The 21,108-nt window shown below is 38.7% G+C and overlaps 1 protein-coding gene across 14 annotated transcripts in view; it reads right to left on the reverse strand.

Annotated features, from left to right (window-relative positions):
• The window catches only part of SCAPER (S-phase cyclin A associated protein in the ER), a 492,396-nt gene that overhangs the window by 282,196 nt on the left and 189,092 nt on the right, over positions 1 to 21,108 (reverse strand). For all 14 annotated transcript variants that reach the window (XM_023552952.2, XM_023552948.2, XM_023552950.2 and 11 more), the window contains one exon: positions 704 to 840. In XM_023552952.2, coding sequence (XP_023408720.1) covers positions 704 to 840 — 137 coding nt within the window. The remainder of the gene's footprint in view (positions 1 to 703; positions 841 to 21,108) is intronic.

Consider the following 21,108-nt stretch of genomic DNA (forward strand, 5'->3'; position numbering starts at 1 on the left):
CTATCTATTGAGACATTTAGGAATAAAAGTATAATGACTTACTCAGACTACCTTCCCTCAAATAGCAAAGAATTATCCACTCAGGAGGAGCTACGCCTGTCTCTTCCAACAAGACTCATCGGTCATCAGTGATGCTCGAAGCTTGTGCAGTAATGATGTACGACACAGCTGTCTGATCTTCAGGTGTCACTTTGGGGGCTGGTGATAAACTACAGGTCTGACAACTCACTTTCCATTTCAAGATATTTCTCGAACTTTTTCTTGTTGTGACAGGCAACCAAATTGATTAAACCTAGTCATGGGATTTGACGCTACAGCCAGCAGACTTCTATTTGTTGATTGCTATTGATTTTCTTTGATACTTCATTTAAAAATCAATAGTTGGACAGAAAAATCGGCTTAGTTTACACATACTTAAACATGCTACTGTATGCTGGAGGAGGCATAAGTTTGGCAGGGCCCTGGCATCCAATTATGAGAAGAGCTCTTAACAGGTGAAAGCAAGGGCTTTAGATCGATGCGCAGTTTTCTTTCTCAATCAAAGAAAGTGGCTATAAATTAGGCTCATCGGTGTTATTTTCAAGGCTTTCTTGAAGCAAACAACTTTAAACTTTTTTTCTGGTCTCCTTTGGATTTACATTAAAGAAACATCAGTGAAAGTTTTTCTTTTGTTCTGTTTTGTTCATAAGGATAGTTAAGGTACCTGGAGTTCATCCGTGCTTTTATCTTTTTGGCCTTTTTTTTATTTTTTTGCCGCTCTTCTCCATCTTTCACAGGCTCTGGTGGAGCTGCATTTTCAACCACAATGTCAATGATATACTTCTTTAAGGAAAGATGTTCCTGCAAGATAAATAAATGAAATGATGATGATGATGATGATAAAAATGATACAGGATTATAAACCAAATCCACTGCCACTGAGTTGATTCCAAACCATAGCAACCCTATAGGACAGACAAGAACTACCCCATAGGATTTCCAAGGCTGTATATCTTTACGGAAGCAGGCCGACACATCTTTTTCCTGTGGAGGCGCTGGCGGTTGCAAATCGCCAACCTCTCAGTTAGCAGCCAAGCACTTAGCCACTGCACCAGCAGGGCTCCTGCTATACACTACAATAAGTATAAAAGACTATATAGCTGGAACGAAAAGTAATCTCCATGAAATATTAGTTTCCACAACTGCTTTGGAATGCTGAAGAAATTGTTTTACTTGAGATTTTCACTGACTTGCCAGGCCTTCACTGCTCATCAGTTGTGCTAAGTGATAAAGACACAAGGACATAATCCCTGTCCCTGGGAACAAAACAGTGTAGCAGAAGAGGTAAAATACATACAAAAACCTATAATACCAAGCTATAAGTGCCACTTAGAGAGTTAGAGAGAAAATGCTACAGGAGCTCAAAAGGGGAAAGAAGATTACTGATCACTGGGGGTGACGGCAGAAGACTTCAAGAAAGACATACCATGTCATGCCTGCTGTCCCTCGAAGAATGGATCAAATTTGGACATGTGGGTATTGGGTATGTTTGTGTTTGTTTAGGAAGGTGAGGCAGAAAGGAGAACAAGAAGGGAATTCCAGAGAACACAGAGATAAGAAACTGAATGTAGCTAGTGGCAAGAGAGGTTTGGTTTAGCTGAAGCACACAAAATTCCTTACTTATCCGTCCTAGATTTTATGGCCCATCACTATAATCACTCCCTCGCATACACTCAGCTCCCTTGCCCCTCTCTTTTTCTTTCATCCTGCATGGAAATTTCAACCCTAAATTATACTCTCTACCTAAGCAGATTAATAAACAGATTAATGCAGTTATAGACAATTACAACCATGCTGACAGCTCTCACTTTAAATTTATGACATTACACCTTACTGCCAAGCAATCAAGCTACCTTACACACTAGTTAATTCACACACCTACCTAGGGAATTCTTTCAGACCTTCTCCTCAAATCTCCAACATCCTTCATTGCCCCTCAGTTCATGATCATGCTTATTTCCCTGAGGAATGCAGCATCATTCGAAGAGAACTGCCATACTCTCCTATGTCCAAATTTGCCAAGTGGGCCATATACTCTGTCTTCCTTCCTGCTACAAGGTGTGAACACTCATGTTCCTATCTAGGGCCAACCCCTCCAATTGTACACTGGATCCCATGCCTTCTCTTCCATTCATATACTTATTTCTCCTATTTTGCATCACCAATTTTTTTTCCCTTTCTACTTAAATCATCTCAAAATAATTCTCCTTTTACCTTATGTCTCCCTCTAACTACATATTTATATCAGAATTTGTTGAAAGGAGGTATATCCTCTCTGTCTATACTTCCTCATGAACTCTCATGATCTCCTGAACCCATTTTAGTTCAGCTTCTGCCCTTACAACTTCAATGAACTGTTCTTGTCAAAGTCGCCAACATCAATGGTCAACTCTCAGCCCTCACCTGGTTCTCACAGCCTTAGCTCTGTGAATCATTTTCACTCCCTGAGACTCTTTCTTCACTAGGCTTCCAGACACCACTTTGTCCTCCTAACTCACTGGGTGTTTCTTCGAAGTATTCTTTGCTGGGTCCTCTTCCTCTTTCTGATCCCTAAATGTTAAGAGAATCCCCAGGCTATCCTTAGACATTTCCTCTTCTTTATCGAAACTCATTCATCAAGTGCAGTGACTCAAAATATTATTTATGCACAGGCAGCTCTCAAATTTTTATCTCTAGTTCTGACTTCTCTTTGAAATCCATATATCAAACTGCCTCCCTAATATCTCCAAATGGGTGTTCAATAAGCATTTCCAACATGATAGTCCAAAACAAAATTCTTATGCTCCTCATACAGGTAAATTTACTCTCCCCAGAGTGTTCCCCATTTCAGTAAATGGTACCATCAATTGCATAATTGCTCACATCCAATACATCGGCAAATCCTATCAATCCTACTTTCAAAATACATCCCAAAATTCATCCCAATCTCCAGATACTTGCATAATCTTAGATAAAATGAATGCTCTATCTTAAATAGCACACCCTCTATTATTTGGTAAATGAACCCTGGTAGTATAGTGGTTAAGCACTCAGCTGATAACTGAAAGGTCAGCAGTTCGAACCCACCAGCCACTCCATGTGAGAAAGGTGCAGCAGTCTACTTCTGTAAAGATTTACAGCCTGGGAAACCCTATGGGGGTAGTTCTACTCTGTCCTATAGGGTTGCTGTGAGTCAAAATTGACTAGACAGTAATGGGTATTATTTGCCATCTTCTTATTCTGTTTATTTTTCTTCATGGGACTTATCATCGCCTGACTTCCTATATTCATTTGCTGTTTCCTGCAGTAGAATGTACGTTTGAAAAGGGCAATGACTTTCTCTGTTTTGTTTACTGATGTTTCTCTGTGTCTGGCATATGGTAGGCAGGCACTCAGTAAGTATTCATCAAATGAATGAATGAAGACAGTACTGTCAATAATAGTTAATGAGAGTATTTATGAAGGCTTATTATACAACATACATTAATTTAACTACATATATTCACTCATTTAGTCCTTAGAACTATACTTAGAACATAATTAGGCGGTTTTATTTTACATATGAGAAAACAGGGACAGACAGTCACACAACTTGCTCAAAGTTATAAGGTCAAAGCCATGACTGGGTAACTTCACTGCTAATAAAGTGACAAGGCCCAAACTGAAACCCATACAATTTGGTTACTGAATCCACACTCATGACCACTACAATACAGACATGGTTGGAAAATGGATTTGGGCCAGAAAATTGTGTTTTCAAATCACAAACCTACAAAACAATAAACAAATAAAAGCAAAAAAAAAAAAAAAAATTTTTTTTTCAGAGTAAAAGGAAAATATTCTCTGGCAAGAAAAAGTAATTATTGTATTTTCTTTGATAAATGAGGCCTATTACACCTATTCCTCACTTATCAGCTATCTTGTTATCTGACATTTTGCATTTACAATAAAATTAAAAAGTCTACAGTCCAACTACTTTGCACGCTACCAACATACATCTGATAGTAACGAATGCTGAGGTGTAAGCAAGAGTAAAGAGTAACACTGGCTATGATTGTTAAGATTATGCGTCACCTTGGTTCCGCCATGATTCTCTGTGGTTTCGCAGTTATGTAATGATGTAGTTATCTTCCATTTTGTGTTCTGATGTGGCCATCCTCCATTGTCACATAATTCCAAATTTCATGTTAACAACCTGGTCTTTGGAACCTAACCATGTTGATATGTGAGGAGTGGGTATATATAAGATACTTCTATATTTTAGCAAAGGAGTGTGGTGGCGCAATGGGTTAAGTGCTCAGCTCCTAACTGACAGGTTGCTGGTTCAAACCCACCAGTGCCTCTGTGAGAAAAAAGATCTGGCAATCTGCTCTCATAAAGATTTCATCCTAGAAAACCCAATGGGTCAGTTCTATTCTGTCACATGAGGTCACCATGAGTCAAAATCACCTCGACAGCACTTCACAATGACACACTTTGTCACTAACCAAAAGCAATGTTTTAAGTGGTAAGTACATATATACATAAATGCAACTTGAAAAAATAACCCAGGTCTCAAGTCATATAAAAGCAGTAATAAAAATAAAGAAAACGCTTTCCCCAAATTTCTTAAGGTGCAAAGCAAAACATGTGTGAAATCATCATCCTCATTACCATCTATCAAAAACTTATTATTTGATTAGCAAAGGACTAGATAAGCTGCATACATTATTTCTTACAGTCTTCACAACCAGATAGAACAGGTGGCAGTATGTTTACATTTTAAAGATACTTAATGAAGGCTCAAAGAGGTTTGGTATTATGCCCAATGTTATACAGCCCAAGGTCAAAACCACAATTGGGTGACTTCATAAGACCAAGCTTTTTCACTACTCCACATTCCCTCCTCCTGTACTGCTCATGTAGGCAGAGCCTCTGGTATGTAATTACTATCGCTACACTAAGGAAAAGGAACTTTCTAAGCTATCATCTTCAACTTTCTGAAAGGACCAATTATACTGTTTTCAGTTGTATGAAAATATCACTTATATTTTACCAAATCAAATCCAGTAAGGATACTTATACATGACTGCCAGACCCGAGCCATGGTCTTACCAATTGCCTCATACACGTGCATGAAGACAGAAGAATTGATTCATTCAAATTGTGGTGCTGGTGAAGAACACTGAATATACAGTGGAATGCTAGAAGAACGAACAAATCTGTCTTAGAAGAAATACAACCAGAATGTTATTCAGACAAGAATGGTGAGATGTTGGCTTGCTTACATTGGATACTGAAGATCAAAGACCATAGCCTTCAGTATAGATTACACCTCAACATAAAGAAAACAAAAATCCTCACAACTGGACCAATAAGCAACATTATGATAAACAGGGAAAAGACTGAAGTTGTCAAGGATTTCATTTTATTTGGATCCATAATCAACACCCGTGGAAGCAGCAGTCAAGAAATCAAAAGACACGTTCCATTAGGCAAATCTGCTGCAAAAGACCTCTTTAAAGTGTTGAAAAACAAAGGTGTCACCCTGAAGACTAAGGTGCACCTGACCCAAGCCATGGTATTTTCAATTGCATCATATGCAGGCAAAAGCTGAACAATGAATAAGGAAGACCGAAGAAGAATTGACACCTTTGAATTGTCATGTTGGCTAAGAATACTGAATATACTATGGACTGCCAAAAGAATGAACAAATCTGTCTTAGAAACAGAACACCCAGAATGCTCCTTAGAAGCATGGATGGCGAGACTGCGTCTTACACACTTTGGACATGTTGTCAGGAAGGATCAGTCTCCGGAGAAGGATATCATGCTTGGTAAAGTAGAGGGTCAGCAAAAAATAGGAAGGCCCTCAACAAGATGAACTGACACAGTGGCTGCAACAATGGGCTCAAGCACAACAATGACTGTGAGGACCGGGCAGTGTTTAGTTCCGTGGTACACAGGGTCGCTACGGGTTGGAATCGACTCGACAGCACCTAACAACAACATTTTGGATATGTCATCAGGAAAGACCAATGGCTAGAAAAGGACATCATGTTTGATAAAGTAGAGGGTCAGTGAAAACATGGAAATCCTCGACAAGATGGCTTGACAAAACAGCCAAAGTGATAGACTCGAATATTCCAAGATCATGAAGACAGCACAGCACCAGGCGACATTTATTTTTTTATACACAGGGTTGCCATGAGTCAGAACTGACTCTATGGCAACTAACAACAACATACACAAAATCTGGACTCTATTCAGAACTATCAAGAATCATATCTTCTAAAAAAACAATGCATTGACACAGACATGGACACACACATACATCATGCACTCACACTAATGTTAACATTTTAAAAATCTCAAAACTAAAAACAAGAGGAAATATATTTATATTTTGGTCTGACTTAAGAGTAATTTTTTTAATACATAATCAATACATGCTTATTATTAAAAAATGTAAACAAAATTAAAAAAATCAGCTATCATTCTAATGAAAACCCTGGTGGCCTAATGGTTAGGTGCTAGATCTGCTAACCAAAGGGTCAGCAGTTCGATCCACCAGGCGCTCCTTGGAAACTCTATGGGGCAGGTCTACTGTGTCCTATAGGGTCACTATGAGTTGGAATCGACTCAACGGCACTGGGTTGGGTTTTTTTTTGGTTTATAGTTCTAGCATTTAGAAATAACAATATTTTGGAGTATATTCTCTCAGACATTTACCTTTGCATATATATTTTCATAAAAATGGGATATACAATTTATAATACTATATTTCATAATCTGCTTTTTTAAATTAATATTGTAAGTATATACCGATACCATTAAATAATACTCTACAACAGAATCTAGTAGCTGTAAGGTATTCCATTTCATGAATATACCTAATTATACCAACACCTTATTATTACACATTTGAGAAATGTCTCTGTTTTCAATATAATAAATATCAGTATACCAAATGTTTCTATAGTAAATGCTTTTAAAAACAGTCAATTATTTCCTCAGGGTCAAATCATAAAAATGAAATACCAAGTCACAGATTACAAATATTTTTCAGACTTTGGATAAGTATCTCTAAATTGAACAACCAAAAAGGGAATTAACTTATGTCCTCACAAGTGGTTTGCCATTACCGACTGCTTCTTCTGTTTTTAAATCTATCTGTTGTCTGAGAAACTGGTATTTCTTGTATTTTGTCTTCTGTGACTTAGAATATGTCTTATGCACCTTTCTATAAACACATTTCCATTTTTTATTTATTTGCTCCTTGTGGTTTGCATTATGTTTTTGCTTTTTGTAAGAGATATAACACCCCTTGAGGGTAAAAAAGATGCATAGTTGGGTGTGATATGGGATAGTCCTACTTCCATTAAAATTGTGCAGGCTTTTTGTGGGGTTCACTATTAATTTTACCCAAAGAATTAGTTTTTGTACTTGGTTCCTGAAAGGTAACCTCTAAAACTTTGGCATTTCCCCAGAGATTGAAGTGTATTTGCTATCTGTAAGAGCTCCAGACCACATCTACCTGGCCAATTATGCTACTAAGATGACTCAAGTGGGGGCTGCACATTTCCTAACAGTCTCACTAGTCTCACAACCCATTCTACTTAATATTAAAAAGTTCAGTAAAAAAAAAAAAAAGTTAATTGAACAGAATAATTTTACTTCTGCAAAATCATGATAAGGAAATAGAGAAATATGAAGAGATTCCTCTGTAAAGGTATTTGCTGCACTGTGGTTTACAACAAAATATCAGCAGTAGGCAACTGATTGCCTAAATTATACCATGCACATTAAGATGAATGTTACGTAGTTATGAATAATTTTTAACAATATCAATATTAAAATGTCATTAAATTTTTTTATTTGTATAATGTTAAATAAAGTCAGGATTCAAATCTATGCAAATGCAATTTATACATAAATAAGTGTGCCCCAAAAAACCACTGCCGTCGAACTGATTACGACTCAAGGCAGCTCTACAGGACAGGGCAGAACTGCCCCACAGGGTTTCCAAGGCTCTAATCTTTAGGGAAGCAGACTGCCAAATCTTTCTCCCATGGAGTGGCTAATGGGTTTGAACTACCGACCTTTCAGTGAGCAGCTGAGCGCTTAACCACTGCAATATCAGGCTTCCTTAAATAAGTGCGTAAGATTTATATATTCATATATAAAGAGCCCCCCATGTGTCTGTCAGTTTGTCGTACTGTGGGGGCTTGTGTGTTGCTGTGATGCTGGAAGCTATATCACCGGTATTCAGATACCAGCAGGGTCACCCATGGAGGACAGATTTCAGCTGAGCTTCCAGACTAAGACAGACTAGGAAGACGGACTCGGCAGTCTACTTCTGAAAAGTAGTAGCCAGTGAAAACCTTATGAATAGCAGCAGAACATTGTCTGATACAGTGCTGGAAGATGAGCCCCCCAGGTTGGAAGGCACTCAAAGGATGACTGGGGAAGAGCTGCCTCCTCAAAGTAGAGTTGACCTTAATGACGTGGATGGAGTAAAGCTTTCGGGACCTTCATTTGCTGATGTGGCATGACTCAAAATGAGAAGAAACAGCTGCAAACATCCATTAATAATCGGAACCTGGAATGTATGAAGTATGAATCTAGGAAAATTAGAAATTGTCAAAAATGAAATGGAATGCATAAACATTGATAACCTAGGCATTAGTGAACTGAAATGGACTGGTATTGGCCATTTTGAATGGAACAATCATATAATCTACTATGCTGGGAATGACAACTTGAAGAGGAATGGTGTTGCATGCATCATCAAAAAGAACATTTCAAGAACTATCCTGAAGTACGATGCTGTCAGTGATAGGATAATACCCATACGCCTACAAGGAAGACCAGTTAATACGACTATTATTCAAATATACGCACCAACCACTAGGGCCACAGATGAAGAAATAGAAGATTTTTATCAGTTGCTGCAGTCTGAAATTGATCGAACATGCAATCAAGATGCATTGATAATTACTGGTGATTGGAATGCTAAAGTTGGAAGCAAAGAAGGATCAGTAGTTGGAATACGGCCTTGGTGATAGAAGCAATGCTGGAGATCGAATGATAAAATTTTGAAAGACCACCAACTTCTTCATTGCAATATCTTCTTTCACCAACATCAAAGGCAACTATACACATGGACCTCACCAGACGGAACACACAGAAATCAAATAGACTGTATCTGTGGAAAGAGACACTGGAAAAGCTCAATATCATCAGTCAGAACAAGGCCAGGGGCCGACTGTGGAACAGACCATCACTTGCTCATATACAACTTCAAGCTGAAACTGAAGAAAATCAGACCAAGTCCACAAGAGCCAAAATATGACCTTGAGTATATCCCACCTGAATTTAGAGATCATCTAAGTAATAGATTTGACGCATTGAACACTGGTGAGCGAAGACTGGACGAGTTGTGGAATGACATCAAGGACATCACCCATGAAGAAAGCAAGAGGTCACTGAAAAGATGGGAAAGAAAGAAAAGATCAAGATGGATGTCAGAGGAGACTCTGAAACTTGCTCTTGAGTGTCAAGCAGCTAAAGCAAAAGGAAGAATTGATGAAGTAAAACAACTGAACAGGGCGGAGCCAAGATGGCGGACTAGGCAGACGCTACCTCGGATCCCTGTTACAACAAAGACACGGAAAAACAAGTGAACCGATCACACATGTAACAATCTACGATCCCTGAACAACAAACACAGATTTAGAGACGGAGAACGAACTAATACGGGGAAGCAGCGATTGTTTACAGAGCCTGAAGCCAGCGTACCAGTCAGGTACGGCACAAGCACAGAGAGCTGCTCCACCTCCCTGAACTAACCCCGGGAGGGGGACCAGCCAGTTCCACGGGAGGCGTGGGACGCAGCCGGTAGGAGAAGTCCCCGGGAGGCAGTGACTGGTCTTGGAGCAGAAAGAGCAGCGTCCGAGCCGGGGAACCGTCCCGCAGGGATTTGGACTGGACGCAGGTACGGCATAAACACGGAGAGTTGCTCCACCCCCCTGAACTAACCCCAGGAAGGGGACCAGCCGGGTCGCGCGGGCGGCGTGGGACTCAGCCGGTAGCAGAACTCCCCGGGAGGCAGCGACTGGTATTGGAGCGGGGAGAACAGCGTCCCAACCGGGACACTCGGTCACGGCACAAGCACAGGGAGCTGCTCCACCCATCTGAACTAACCCCGGGAGGAGGCCCAACTGGTTCTCGGAGGTGGCACGGCCACGCAGCTAGAGGGACGAGAAGTCCCCGGGAGGCAGCGACTGATTTTGGAGTCGAGAGTGCACCGTCCCAGTAGGGGAGCCTTGACGCTGGGCGTGGGGCTGGAAGCGGAGCATCTGACGGTGACTCCAGCGGGCCAGACCCCCCGGGGGCAATCTCCACACAGCCAGCACACATAGGCGACGCGCCCGCGGGAATCTCAGATATAATAGTCATTCCAAGCAAGACAAGCAACTCTGGCTATATTCTGAGGTGCTACTCTCCTATCTCTCTGTTCCCTCCCCAACCCTCCCAAGGTGGCTTCATTAACATCCAAATAGCCTGAGCCAGAGAGAGAACTCTGATAGGGGTCTGACTGCATTTTTTTTTAGTGGATTTTCTGGAAAAACTAGTTTCCCAGTGATGGCTCGGAGACAACAATCCATATCAAACCACTTAAAGAAGCAGACCGTGACAGCTTCTTCAACCCCCCAAACAAAAGAATCAAAATCTTTCCCAAATGAAGATACAATCTTGGAATTATCAGATACAGAATATAAAAAACTAATTTACAGAATGCTTAATGATATCACAAATGAAATTAGGATAACTGCAGAAAAAGCCAAGGAACACACTGATAAAACTGTTGAAGAACACAAAAAGATTATTCAAGAACATACTGGAAAAATTAATAAGTTGCAAGAATCCATAGAGAGACAACATGTAGAAATCCAAAAGATTAACAATAAAATAACAGAATTAGACAACGCACTAGGAAGTCAGAGGAGCAGACTCGAGCAATTAGAATGCAGACTGGGACATCTGGAGAACCAGGGAATCAACACCAACATAGCTGAAAAAAAATCAGATAAAAGAATTTAAAAAAATGAAGAAACCCTAAGAATTATGTGGGACTCGATCAAGAAGGATAACCTGCGGGTGATTGGAGTCCCAGAACAGGGAGGGGGGACAGAAAACACAGAGAAAATAGTTGAAGAACTTCTGACAGAAAACTTCCCTGACATCATGAAAGACGAAAGGATATCTATCCAAGATGCTCATCGAACCCCATTTAAGATTGATTCAAAAAGAAAAACACCAAGACATATTATCATCAAACTCACCAAAACCAAAGATAAACAGAAAATTTTAAAAGCAGCCAGGGAGAAAAGAAAGGTTTCCTTCAAGGGAGAATCGATAAGAATATGTTCTGACTACTCAGCAGAAACCATGCAGGCAAGAAGGGAATGGGACGACATATACAGAACACTGAAGGAGAAAAACTGTCAGCCAAGGATCATATATCCAGCAAAACTCTCTCTGAAATATGAAGGCGAAATTAAGATATTTACAGACAAACACAAGTTTAGAGAATTTGCAAAAACCAAACCAAAGCTACAAGAAATACTAAAGGATATTGTTTGGTCAGAGAACCAATAATATCAGATATCAGCACAACACAAGGTCACAAAACAGAACGTCCTGAAATCAACTCAAATAGGGAAATCACAAAAACAAACGAATTAAGATTAATTAAAAAAAATACACATAACAGGGAATCATGGAAGTCAATAGGTAAAAGATCACAATAATCAAAAAGAGGGACTAAATACAGGAGGCATTGAACTGCCATATGGAGAGTGATACAAGGCAATATAGAACAATACAAGTTAGGTTTTTACTTAGAAAAATAGGGGTAAATAATAAGGTAACCACAAAAAGGTATAACAACTCTATAACTCAAGATAAAAACCAAGAAAAACGTAACGACTCAACTAACATAAAGTCAAGCACTATGAAAATGAGGATCTCACAATTTACTAAGAAAAACGCCTCAGCACAAAAAAGTATGTGGAAAAATGAAATTGTCAACAACACACATAAAAAGGCATCAAAATGACAGCACTAAAAACTTATTTATCTATAACTACCCTGAATGTAAATGGACTAAATGCACCAATAAAGAGACAGAGAGTCACAGACCAGATAAAGAAACACGATCCATCTATATGCTGCCTACAAGAGACACACCTTAGACTTAGAGACACAAACAAAAACTCAAAGGATGGAAAAAAGTATATCAAGCAAACAATAAGCAAAAAAGAAGAGGAGTAGCAATATTAATTTCTGACAAAATAGACTTTAGACTTAAATCCACCACAAAGGATAAAGAAGGACACTACATAATGATAAAAGGGATAACTGATCAGGAAGACATAACCATATTAAATATTTATGCACCCAATGACAGGGCTGCAAGATACATAAATCAAATTTTAACAGAATTGAAAAGTGAGATAGATACCTCCACAATTATAGTAGGAGATTTCAACACACCACTTTCGGAGAAGGACAGGACATCCAGTAAGAAGCTCAACAGAGACACGGAAGATCTAATTACAACAATCAACCAACTTGACCTCATTGACTTATACAGAACTCTCCACCCAACTGCTGCAAAATATACTTTTTTTTCTAGCGCACATGGAACATTCTCTAGAATAGACCACATATTAGGTCATAAAACAAACCTTTGCAAAGTCCAAAACATCGAAATATTACAAAGCATCTTCTCAGACCACAAGGCAATAAAACTAGAGATCAATAACAGAAAAACGAGGGAAAAGAAATCAAATACTTGGAAAATGAACAATACCCTCCTGAAAAAAGACTGGGTTATAGAAGACATCAAGGAGGGAATAAGGAAATTCATAGAAAGCAACGAGAATGAAAATACTTCCTATCAAAACCTCTGGGACACAGCAAAAGCAGTGCTCAGAGGCCAATTTATATCGATAAATGCACACATACAAAAAGAAGAAAGAGACAAAATCAGAGAACTGTCCCTACAACTTGAACAAATAGAAACTGAGCAACAAAAGAATCCATCAGGCACCAGAAGAAAACAAATAATAAAAATTAGAGCTGAACTAAATGAATTAGAGAACAGAAAAACAATTGAAAGAATTAACAAAGCCAAAAGCTGGTTCTTTGAAAAAATTAACAAAATTGATAAACCACTGGCCAGACTGACTAAAGAAATACATGAAAGGAAACAAATAACCCGAATAAGAAATGAGAAGGACCACATCACAACAGAACCAAATGAAATTAAAAGAATCATTTCAGATTATTATGAAAAATTGTACTCTAACAAATTTGAAAACCTAGAAGAAATGGATGAATTCCTGGATAAACACTACCTACCTAAACTAACACATTCAGAAGTAGAACAACTAAATAGACCCATAACAAAAAAAGAGATTGAAAAGGTAATCAAAAAACTCCCAACAAAAAAAAGCCCTGGCCCGGACGGCTTCACTGCAGAGTTCTACCAAATTTTCAGAGAAGAGTTAACACCACTACTACTAAAGGTATTCCAAAGCATAGAAAATGACGGAATACTACCCAACTCATTCTATGAAGCCACCATCTCCCTGATACCAAAACCAGGTAAAGACATTACAAAAAAAGAAAATTATAGACCTATATCCCTCATGAACATTGATGCAAAAATCCTCAACAAAATTCTAGCCAATAGAATCCAACAACACATCAAAAAAATAATTCACCCTGATCAAGTGGGATTTATACCAGGTATGCAAGGCTGGTTTAATATCAGAAAAACCATTAATGTAATCCATCACATAAATAAAACAAAAGACAAAAACCACATGATCTTATCAATTGATGCAGAAAAGGCATTTGACAAAGTCCAACACCCATTCATGATAAAAAATCTTACCAAAATAGGAATTGAAGGAAAATTCCTCAACATAATAAAGGGCATCTATGCAAAGCCAACAGCCAAGATCACTCTAAATGGAGAGAACCTGAAAGCATTTCCCTTGAGAACGGGAACCAGACAAGGATGCCCTTTATCACCGCTCTTATTCAACATCGTGTTGGAAGTCTTAGCCAGAGCAATTAGGCTAGACAAAGAAATAAAAGGTATCCGCATTGGCAAGGAAGAAATAAAGTTATCACTATTTGCAGATGACATGATTATATACACAGACAGAAAACCCTAACGAATCCTCCAGAACACTACTGAAACTAATAGAAGAGTTTGGAAGAGTCTCAGGTTATAAAATAAACATACAAAAATCACTTGGATTCCTCTACATCAACAAAAAGAACACCGAAGAGGAAATAACCAAATCAATACCATTCACAGTAGCCCCCAAGAAGATAAGATACTTAGGAATAAATCTTACCAAGGATGAAAAAGACCTATACAAAGAAAACTACAAAGCTCTACTACAAGAAATTCAAAAGGACATGCTTAAGTGGAAAAACATACCCTGCTCATGGATAGGAAGACTTAACATAGTAAAAATGTCTATTCTACCAAAAGCCATCTATACATTTAACGCACTTCCGATCCAAATTCCAATGTCATATTTTAAGGGGATAGAGAAACAAATCACCAATTTCATATGGAAGGGAAAGAAGCCCCGGATAAGCAAAGCACTACTGAAAAACAAGAAGAAAGTGGGAGGCCTCACCTTACCTGACTTCAGAACCTATTATACAGCCACAGTAGTCAAAACAGCCTGGTACTGGTACAACAACAGACACATAGACCAATGGAACAGAATTGAGAACCCAGACATAGATCCATCCAAGTATGAGCAGCTGATATTTGACAAAGGACTAGTGTCAATTAACTGGGGAAAAGATAGCCTTTTTAACAAATGGTGCTGGCATAACTGGATATCCATTTGCAAAAAAATGAAACAGGACCCATACCTCACACCATGCACAAAAACTAACTCGAAGTGGATCAAAGACCTAAACATAAAGACTAAAACGATAAAGATCATGGAAGAAAAAATTGGGACAACCCTAGGAGCCCTAATACAAGGTATAAACAGAATACAAAACATTACCAAAAATGATGAAGAGAAACCCGATAACTGGGAGCTCCTAAAAATCAAACATCTATGCTCATCTAAAGACTTCACCAAAAGAGTAAAAAGACCACCTACAGATTGGGAAAGAATTTTCAGCTATGACATCTCCGACCAGTGCCTGATCTCTAAAATCTACATGATTCTGTCAAAACTCAACCACAAAAAGACAAACAACCCAATCAAGAAGTGGGCAAAGGATATGAACACACATTTCACTAAAGAAGATATTCAGACAGCCAACAGATACATGAGAAAATGCTCTCGATCATTAGCCATTAGAGAAATGCAAATTAAAACTACGATGAGATTCCATCTCACACCAGCAAGGCTGGCATTAATCCAAAAAACACAAAATAATAAATGTTGGAGAGGCTGCGGAGAGATTGGAACTCTCATACACTGCTGGTGGGAATGTAAAATGGTACAACCACTTTGGAAATCTATCTGGCGTTATCTTAAACTGTTAGAAATAGAACTACCATACAACCCAGAAATCCCACTCCTCGGAATATACCCTAGAGATACAAGAGCCTTCATACAAACAGATATATGCACACCCATGTTTATTGCAGCTCTGTTTACAATAGCAAAAAGTTGGAAGCAACCAAGGTGTCCATCAACAGATGAATGGGTAAATAAATTGTGGTATATTCACACAATGGAATACTACGCATCGATAAAGAACAGTGACGAATCTCTGAAACATTTCATAACATGGAGGAACCTGGAAGGCATTATGCTGAGCGAAATGAGTCAGAGGCAAAAGGACAAATATTGTATAAGACCACTATTATAAGATCTTGAGAAATAGTAAACCTGAGAAGAACACATACTTTTGTGGTTACGAGGGGGGGAGGGAGGGAGGGTGGGAGAGGGTTTTTTATTGATTAATCAGTAGATAAGAACTGCTTTAGGTGAAGGGAAAGACAACACTCAATACATGGAAGGTCAGCTCAATTGGACTGGACCAAAAGCAAAGAAGGTTCCGGGACAAAATGAATGCTTCAAAGGTCAGCGGAGCAAGTGCGGGGGTCTGGGGAACATGGTTTGCGGGGACTTCTAAGTCAATTGGCAAAATAATTCTATTATGAAATCATTCTGCATCCCACTTTGAAATGTGGCGTCTGGGGTCTTAAATGCTAACAAGCAGCCATCTAAGATGCAGCAATTGGTCTCAACCCACCTGGAGCAAAGGAAAATGAAGAACACCAAGGCCACAGGACAACTAAGAGCCCAAGAGACAGAAAGGGCCACATGAACCAGAGACCTACATCATCCTGAGACCAGAAGAACTAGTTGGTGCCTGGCCACAATCGATGACTTCCCTGACAGGGAGCACAGCAGAGGACCCCTGAGGGAGCAGGAGATCAGTGGGATGCAGACCCCAAATTCTCATAAAAAGACCAAACTTAATGGTCTGACTGAGACTGGAGGAATCCCGGCGGCCATGCTCCCCAGACCTTCTGTTGGCCCAGGACAGGAACCATCCCCGAAGACAACTCATCAGAAATGAAAGGGACTGGTCAGCGGGTGGGAGAGAGACGCTGATGAAGAGTGAGCTAATAATTATATCAGGTGGACACTTGAGATTGTGTTGGCAACTCTTGTCTGGAGGGGGGATGGGAGGATAGAGAGAGAGGGAAGCAGGCAAAATTGTCAAGAAAGGAGAGACTGAAAGGGCTGACTCAAGAGGGGGAGAGCAAGTGGGAGTAGGGAGTGAGATGTATGTAAACGTATATGTGACAGACTGATTGGATTTGTAAACGTTCACTTGAAGCTTAATAAAAGTTATTAAAAAAAAAAAAAGAACTGAACAGAAGATTTCAAAGGGCAGCTTGAGAACACAAAGTTAAGTATTATAATGACATGTGCAAAGAGCTGGAAATGGAAAACCAAAAGGGAAGAACATGCTCGGTGTTTCTCAAGCTGAAAGAACTGAAGAAAAAATTCAAGCCTCGAGTTGCAATAGTGAAGGATTCTATGGAGAAAATATTAAACGACGCAGGAAGCATCAAAAGAAGATGGAAGGAATACACAGAGTCATTATACCAAAAAGAATTAGTCGATATTCAACCATTTCAAGAAGTACCATATGATCAGGAACCATGGTACTGAAGGAAGAAGTCCAAGCTGCTCTGAAGGCGTTGATGAAAAACAAGGCTCCAGGAATTGATGGAATATCAATTGAGGTGTTTCAACAAACAGATGCAGCACTGGAGGTGCTCACTCATCTATGCCAAGAAATAGGAAAGACAGCTTCCTCACCAACTGACTGGAAGAGATCCATATTTATGCCTATTCCCAAGAAAGGTGATCCAACCGAATGTGGAAATTATAGAACAATATCATTAATATCACATGCAAGCAAATTTTTGCTGAAGATCATTCAAAACCGGCTATAGCAGCGTATCGACAGGGAACTGCCAGAAATTCAGGCCAGTTTCAAAAGAGGACGTGGAACCAGGAATACCGTTGCTGATGTCAGATGGATCCTGACTGAAAGCAGAGAATACCAGAAGGATGTTTACCTGTGTTTTATTGACTATACAAAGGCATTCGACTGTGTGGATCACAACAAATTATGGATAACGTTGTGAAGAATGGGAATTCCAGAACACTTAATTGTGCCCATGAGGAACCTTTACATAGATCAAGAGGCAGTTATTTGAACAGAATAAGGGGATACTGACTGGTTTAAAGTCAAGAAAGGTGTGTGCCAGGGTTGTGTTCTTTTACCATACTTTTTTTTTTTTTTTTTTTATTCAGTCTGTATGCTGAGCAAATAATCCAAGAAGGTAGACTACATGAAGAAGAACGGGGCATCAGGATTTGAGGAAGACTCATTAACAATCTGCGCTATGCAGATGACACAACCCTGCTTGCTGAAAGTGAAGAGGACTTGAAGCACTTACTAATGAAGATTAAAGACCACAGCCTTCAGTAGGGATTGCACCTCAACATAAAGAAAACAAAAATCCTCACAACTGGACCAATGAGCAACATCATAATAAACGGAGTAAAGATTGAAGTTGTCAAGGATTTCATTTTACTTGGATCCACAATCAACAGCCATGGAAGCACCAGTGAAGAAATCAAAAGACGTATTGCATTGGGCAAATCTGCTGCAAAGGACCTCTTTAAAGTGTTGAAGAGCAAAGATGTCATCTTGAAGACTAAGGTGCCCCTGGCCCAAGCCTTGGTATTTTCAATGCCATCATATGCATGTGAAAGCTGGTCAATGAATAAGGAAGACCGAAGATGAATTGATGCCTTTGAATGGTGGTGTTGGCAAAGAATATTGAATATACCATGGACTGCCAGAAGAACAAATAATTCTGTCTTGGAAGAAGTACAACCAGAATGCTCCTTAGAAGCAAGCATGGCGAGACTGTGTGTTATATACTTTGGACATGTTGTCATGAGGGGTCAGTCCCTGGAGAAGGATATCATGCTTGGCAGAGTACAGCGTCAGCGGAAAAGAGGAAGACCCTCAACGAGGTGGATTGACACAGTGGCTGCAACAGTGAGCTCAGCCATAACAACGATTGTAAGGATGGCTCTGGACCGGGCGGTATTTCGTTCTGTTGTGCATAGGGTCACTATGAGTCGGAACTGACTCGACGGCACCTAACTACAACATATAAAGAGCAGAAAATGGACCAAAATTTTAACAGTGGGTATTACTTTATTTTTGTTTTGGACATATTCTACAATGTATATGAATATTTTAATTATTATAAAATTAATGCTCTAAAGAAATCAAGAAATTGGGGATTTTTATATTACCTTAGAAAATAAGCTCTTTAAAGGAAATGGATCAATCTGCGTAAGGTTACAGTTGCTGAGGATTATTTGTTCTGTAGAAGAATGAGCATCACTGTGTAAAAACACATTCATCCTTTTGGTATCTACTCAACTCTAATTATTATGTCCCTGGCATAAGTAAAAAAGCAAGATATACTCTTTGAGACACAGTGTCTATGATTTACTTACTCATTTTCAAAATGTAAATCAATTAGGGCTGAAAATATACTTCAAAGGTTCCTGGGCCCCCTTTCCTTCCTAATTTAAAAAATACAATTTCTAGTCTCACTCAATCCAATGCAAGTCTTACTCTTCTAACGAGTTAGAAATGAGTTTAAGTTTGCTATTCTGTTTGACACTGTTGATTCTAAATGAGCACTGATAGGAAACCGTTTTTCCTTCAGGCCTGGAAAAGCAGGATGATGCAGTCAGAATAGTACCAAACTGTGAGTCGAGAGATCTATACCAGGATAAATTCTGCAACTCATGACTGAGTGACTTCTCTGGGCCTCACTTTCCTCATTAGTAAAATAAAGGAATTACACAATAAACTCTCAAGTCCCTCCCCTTTTCTAACATTCTAAAAGTCAATGCAGCAAGCCCAAAAGCTAATTTTTGCTGCTGATGTTGTAAGCTGCCATCGAGTCTGCTCTGACTCATGGTGACTTTATGGACAACAGAAACGCTGTCCAATCTTATGTCATCTTCATGATCGTTGCTATGTTTGAGTCCACTGTTGTGACTACCGTGTCAAAATTCTTCTCACTGAGGTTTTTCCGGTTTTATGATGGTTAATTCCATATACACACAAATATTTTAAGTCTAGTTTTTAGGCCACAATTGTGAATCCTTATTTAAACAACACTGCTACAATACGGAATACTAACAATGTATATAAGGAAACTAATACCTATGCAGACATGATCTCATCAAAGTTTATACCCTTCTTATTCTTTTAATTACTTTTTATGACATAGTAGACCAAAGCTCTGGCCTTTCTAACATAATTTACTGTATTAAATGAAATAATTCATGCTGAGGTTTACGACCTTGATATTCTATCAGACTCCTCCTAAAGGTTCTCATATTTCCTTATTTTTTAAAAGAGACATGAAAAAAATTAAACATACACAGGTTCATAATCTTTGGGAAAGAATTTAAAAGCTCTATGGATAGGATAAAGCAGAAAAATATAAATGATACAATGTAGGACTTAATTAAGCTGCCATTTTTAGAAGTCTCCCAAGCCTTGCCTAAGGAAAACACATTTCATATAATGTAGTACATTGATGTAGATAATCTACTTTCCATTATTTAAAAATATTATAACACAGAACTGAGAATTTCCAAGGAAATTACTCTTTCTTATGAATTAGGTTTAAATATGTCTCCTTTCGAAAAAGCTCCTTTATTTGAACAAATTAAGGTTTTGTTTTTTTTTTTTTAAAGAGGAATACAATGTCTTGTTTAAGAGGGTTATTTCTCTGTAACAAAAAATGTATTCTCAAGGGCAGGGTGGATGCCAAGTTACTAATCTAGATAGATCAGAAAGTAATGCAAGGATTTTCACGTTTTGTTTAGAAAACAACACTTTTTTCTCAACCTCCTCCTGTATTTTCTCTACTTTGGAATCTAAAACCCAATGATATTAGTCTACTTAAGAATCAAATATTGTTTCTCTTAAATTCTTAAAATATTATTATACATTCCAATCTTTCAAACATGCCTGGTAGTAAAAAGAATATACTCATTAAATAAGGTAGACTATAACAACAAGTAAGATAAATAGGAAGGATTTATAATACTCCTTCAATGCCTTCTACAAAAACTGGGAAGAGGTGAAAAGCTGAGGGGAAGGGAGCTTGTAACTTGTATTTCTTGTTTCTCTGGGTGAGGATGACAGCTAAAATGTGAGAGGTGAGGAAAAAGCTGAATGGCAGGAAAGAGTGAGGGGGGGTATCTGGGAAGGAAAGAAGGGGAAACTAAGAAAAAAACAGGGAGAAGCAGATCAAAGAAGGAAAGGAAAATGCTACAAAAACAGCATGGCATTTTTAGACAACACTTTACCACATAGTTTGGATACCATACTCACAGACATATTATATTGAAAACGGTAAATTACAGCTTTAGCTCAATTCCTTAACATTTAACTCAACACCTGTATGTG

This window comes from Loxodonta africana, chromosome 13 (genome assembly GCF_030014295.1).
Source record: "Loxodonta africana isolate mLoxAfr1 chromosome 13, mLoxAfr1.hap2, whole genome shotgun sequence".
Classification (NCBI taxonomy): domain Eukaryota; kingdom Metazoa; phylum Chordata; class Mammalia; order Proboscidea; family Elephantidae; genus Loxodonta; species Loxodonta africana.